The 3,558-nt window shown below is 42.6% G+C and overlaps 1 protein-coding gene across 2 annotated transcripts in view; it reads left to right on the top strand.

The window, feature by feature from the left end:
• The window catches only part of CD180 (CD180 molecule), a 22,129-nt gene extending 18,699 nt beyond the window's left edge, over window positions 1-3,430 (top strand). For both annotated transcript variants that reach the window (XM_019652417.1, XM_019652418.1), the window contains exon 3: window positions 1,104-3,430. In XM_019652417.1, coding sequence (XP_019507962.1) covers window positions 1,104-2,832 — 1,729 coding nt within the window. In that variant the 3' untranslated portion in view covers window positions 2,833-3,430. The remainder of the gene's footprint in view (window positions 1-1,103) is intronic.
• The last annotated feature ends 128 nt before the right edge of the window (window positions 3,431-3,558 follow it).

Raw genomic sequence — 3,558 nt, 5'->3', positions numbered from 1 at the left:
GCACAGCTCACGGCTCTACACTCCCAGGAAAACTCCTAGTCTCACCCTGTCCCAATCAGCCTCTCGCAGCCTAACAGCCAATCGCCACCCAGGCAACTATGCATGCACAGTGCGGAAATCGGGGACCTAAGGTGAGTCATGCACTCTCGGGTCTCAATAAGCAGTCTGTTGGAGTCAGAGCGTGCCTGCCAGGCGTTTCCCTGGCTACATAGCACAAGCAGTGTGAAAGGATACCTTTTGAGGGTCTTGGTAGTTTGCAGATTTTTGATAGGATTTCCTATCTTATCCCCAAGCTTTGTCTCCTGCCACTGATACATGTGGCTCATTAAACCAAGGCTTTTGGCCACCAGGGATTAATAGATATTGGCAGATATGACAAACCTAACTCCAGGGCTCATTTGCTCCTGTAAATTCAAGCTTCCTTTCCAGAATGCATTCCTGAGGAATTTCCTTATTGACCTCCAGGGGAGGTGTAGGTGTGTGTGTGTGTGTGTGTGTGTGTGTGTGTGTGTGTGTGTGTGTGTGTGTATAATCCAGTATCATTAGGTACAATACCAGGATGGGTTTCTTTGAACTTCTAGTGTTGCATATTTCTATGGAGCATTTTCATGTGTATCATTTGGTTCACAACCATTCCACAAAGTAATCATTATTTCTATACTTCATAGATGAAAAAAACAGAGGTTGAAAAATATAAATGGCCCAGAGTTGCACAGATTCATGTATATCATGTCATATGTCATATATTATGCATTATATATGACAAATTTATGTTACTTAAAATAGTAAATGGTTTAATTTTTTTCTACAATCAAACTACTAATTATTCCCTAGATTCCAAACACAAACTTCTGAGAGTTCAATCTAAAGGGGTAAGATATCTGGAAGAAAAATGTAAATCAGAATGTTCAGAACTGAAGCTAGTAATTAATTCACCAGGCCATCCATGGTTACTAAAAAAGTTTTTTTATGTTTTATTTTGAATAATAATGTACACTGTTTTTACTATACACAAATGATGACTTCGTTAATATAGGTCACTGTGGCTGAGTCTTTTTTCTTTTTTCTAATCAATTATTGTTAAATACTGTTATCTTTTTAAGATGCCAGATTAACTGGGTACATGAAGACACTTTTCAAAGCCATCATCAATTGAACACAATTGTGTTGACTGGAAATCCACTGATATTCATGGCAGAAACATCACTTAATGGACCCAAGTCACTGAAGCATCTTTTCTTAATCCAAACAGGATTATCCAATCTCCAGTTTATCCCAGTGCACAATCTGGAAAAGTTGGAAAGTTTGTATCTTGGAAGCAACCATATTTCCTCCATTAAGCTCCCAGAAAACTTCCCAACACAGAACCTGAAGGTTCTGGATTTTCAGAATAATGCTATCCACTACCTTTCTAGTAAAGCCATTAGCTCTCTGGGGCAGGCCACCAACCTAAGCCTTAACTTCAATGGCAATGACATTAAATACATTGAACCTGGGGCTTTCCATTCCAGAGTCTTCCAAAGTTTGAAATTTGGAGGCACGTTTAACTTGTCTGTTGTGTTTAAAGGCCTACAGAACTCTACTACTCAGTCTCTCTGGCTGGGGACATATGAAGACACTGATGATCAAGACCTTACTCCAGCCATATTTGAGGGACTTTGTGCAATGTCTGTAGAGAGTATTAACCTGCAGAAGCACCATTTCGCTGACTTGTCATCTACCACCTTCCGATGCTTCACACAACTCCAGGAATTGGATCTGACTGGAACTCATTTGAAAGAGTTACCCTCTGGGATTGAAGGCATGAACTCTCTCAAGAAACTAGTTCTCAATGTAAATAGTTTTGAGCAATTGTGTCAAATCAATGCTGCCAGTTTCCCATCCCTTACAGATCTTTATATCAAAGGCAACCTGAGAAAACTTGACCTTGGTGTTGGGTGTTTAGAAAAACTAGAAAATCTTCAGAGACTTGATTTAAGTCACAGTGACATACAGGCTTCTGACTGCTGCAATCTGCCCCTCAAACACCTGTCCCACTTGCAGTACCTAAACCTGAGCTACAATATGCCCATTGGTCTCCAGGCTCAGGCGTTCAAAGAATGTCCTAAGCTAGAGCTCCTGGACTTGGCATTCACCCACTTGCATGTTAATGCTCCACAAAGTCCTTTCCAAAACCTCTCTTACCTGAAGGCTCTGAATCTCTCTCACTGCCTCCTTAATACCAGCAATCAGCACCTTCTAGAAGGCCTGCTGGATCTCCGGCTTCTAAATTTACAGGGAAATCGCTTTCAAGATGGGAGCATCTCAAAGACCAACCTCCTTCAGACAGTAGGCAGCTTGGAAATTCTAATTTTATCCTCCTGTGAGCTCTTTTCTATAGACCAGCAAGCATTCCACAGCCTTGGGAAAATGAGATACATTGACTTAAGCCACAACAACCTGACAGGAGATAGCATCAGTGCTCTTAGCCATCTTAAGGGGGTCTACCTCAATCTAGCTGCCAATAGCCTTGGCATTATCTCACCCCATCTCCTCCCCATCTTGTCCCAGCAGAGCACCATTAATTTAAGTCAAAATCCCCTGGACTGCACTTGCTCCAATTTTTATTTCATAACCTGGTACAAAGAAAACCTGCAAAAACTGGAGGGCTTGGAAGAAACAGTGTGTGCAAACCCGCCATCTTTAAGGGGAGTTCCACTGTCTGAGGTCAAACTGTCCTGTGGGATGACAGCCATGGGCATTTTCTTTCTTGTTGTATTTTTACTCTTGTTCGCCATTCTGCTCATCTTATCAGTTAAATTCCTTCTTAGGTGGAAATACCAGCACATTTAGTGCTGGAGGTTTCCAGAGATGGCAAATAAATGTGTTTAGCAAAATCGCCCTAAGTCGAGGAACTGTTGTCTGAACCAGGCTTCACAAATTGGTTCCTGGTGCTGGGTGGGGACTTCACTGTTTTTATGAGTCTCAGAACGAATGAACCTCCCTGAGAAGGTGGGTAGAAGTTGAGGGAGGGCCCATGGTAGGGAAAGTCCGAAAGAGTAACCCATGAGGAGGCCATTTTCCTTACGTTCACGGACAGCCTCCAAGCACCTCCCACCCTGACCCTGAAAAGAGACCTTCAACACCCACAACTTGACAGCACTGAGGACCCCAGCTCCTCACTCTCCCACAATTCAGGCCCTGTGCTTGGGTCTGAGTTCCCAGTAATGTAGCCCTTTGAGAAACTTGTTGGGGATAAAGTCTTACTATACATTTTAAATGAAAAAGGGAAGACACAATGAGTTGAAAAGAAGAGGCTGAGAAATGAATCTTGTTATCAAGTTGACTCCATTTATCTAAATCCTTAGGTGTGTCCAAGGTCTCTACAATGCCACTGGGTTACAAATAGTCACTAAATAAATAAATAAAGTAAAGACATCCTCTTCCAGGATCCCCCTCCGCCATGGTTTCTGGATTTTTGCTGCATTGGCCACCCTCCCCTGAGAACCAGGGGAGCTCCTTCTGTCAATCTGGTGCTGTCCCTCTTACATTATAGAGCTGAACTTACAGGTGGGCTGT

The sequence above is a fragment of the Hipposideros armiger genome, unplaced genomic scaffold (assembly GCF_001890085.2).
Source record: "Hipposideros armiger isolate ML-2016 unplaced genomic scaffold, ASM189008v1 scaffold_179, whole genome shotgun sequence".
Taxonomy (NCBI): domain Eukaryota; kingdom Metazoa; phylum Chordata; class Mammalia; order Chiroptera; family Hipposideridae; genus Hipposideros; species Hipposideros armiger.
This window is presented reverse-complemented; position numbering and strand designations above follow the sequence as displayed.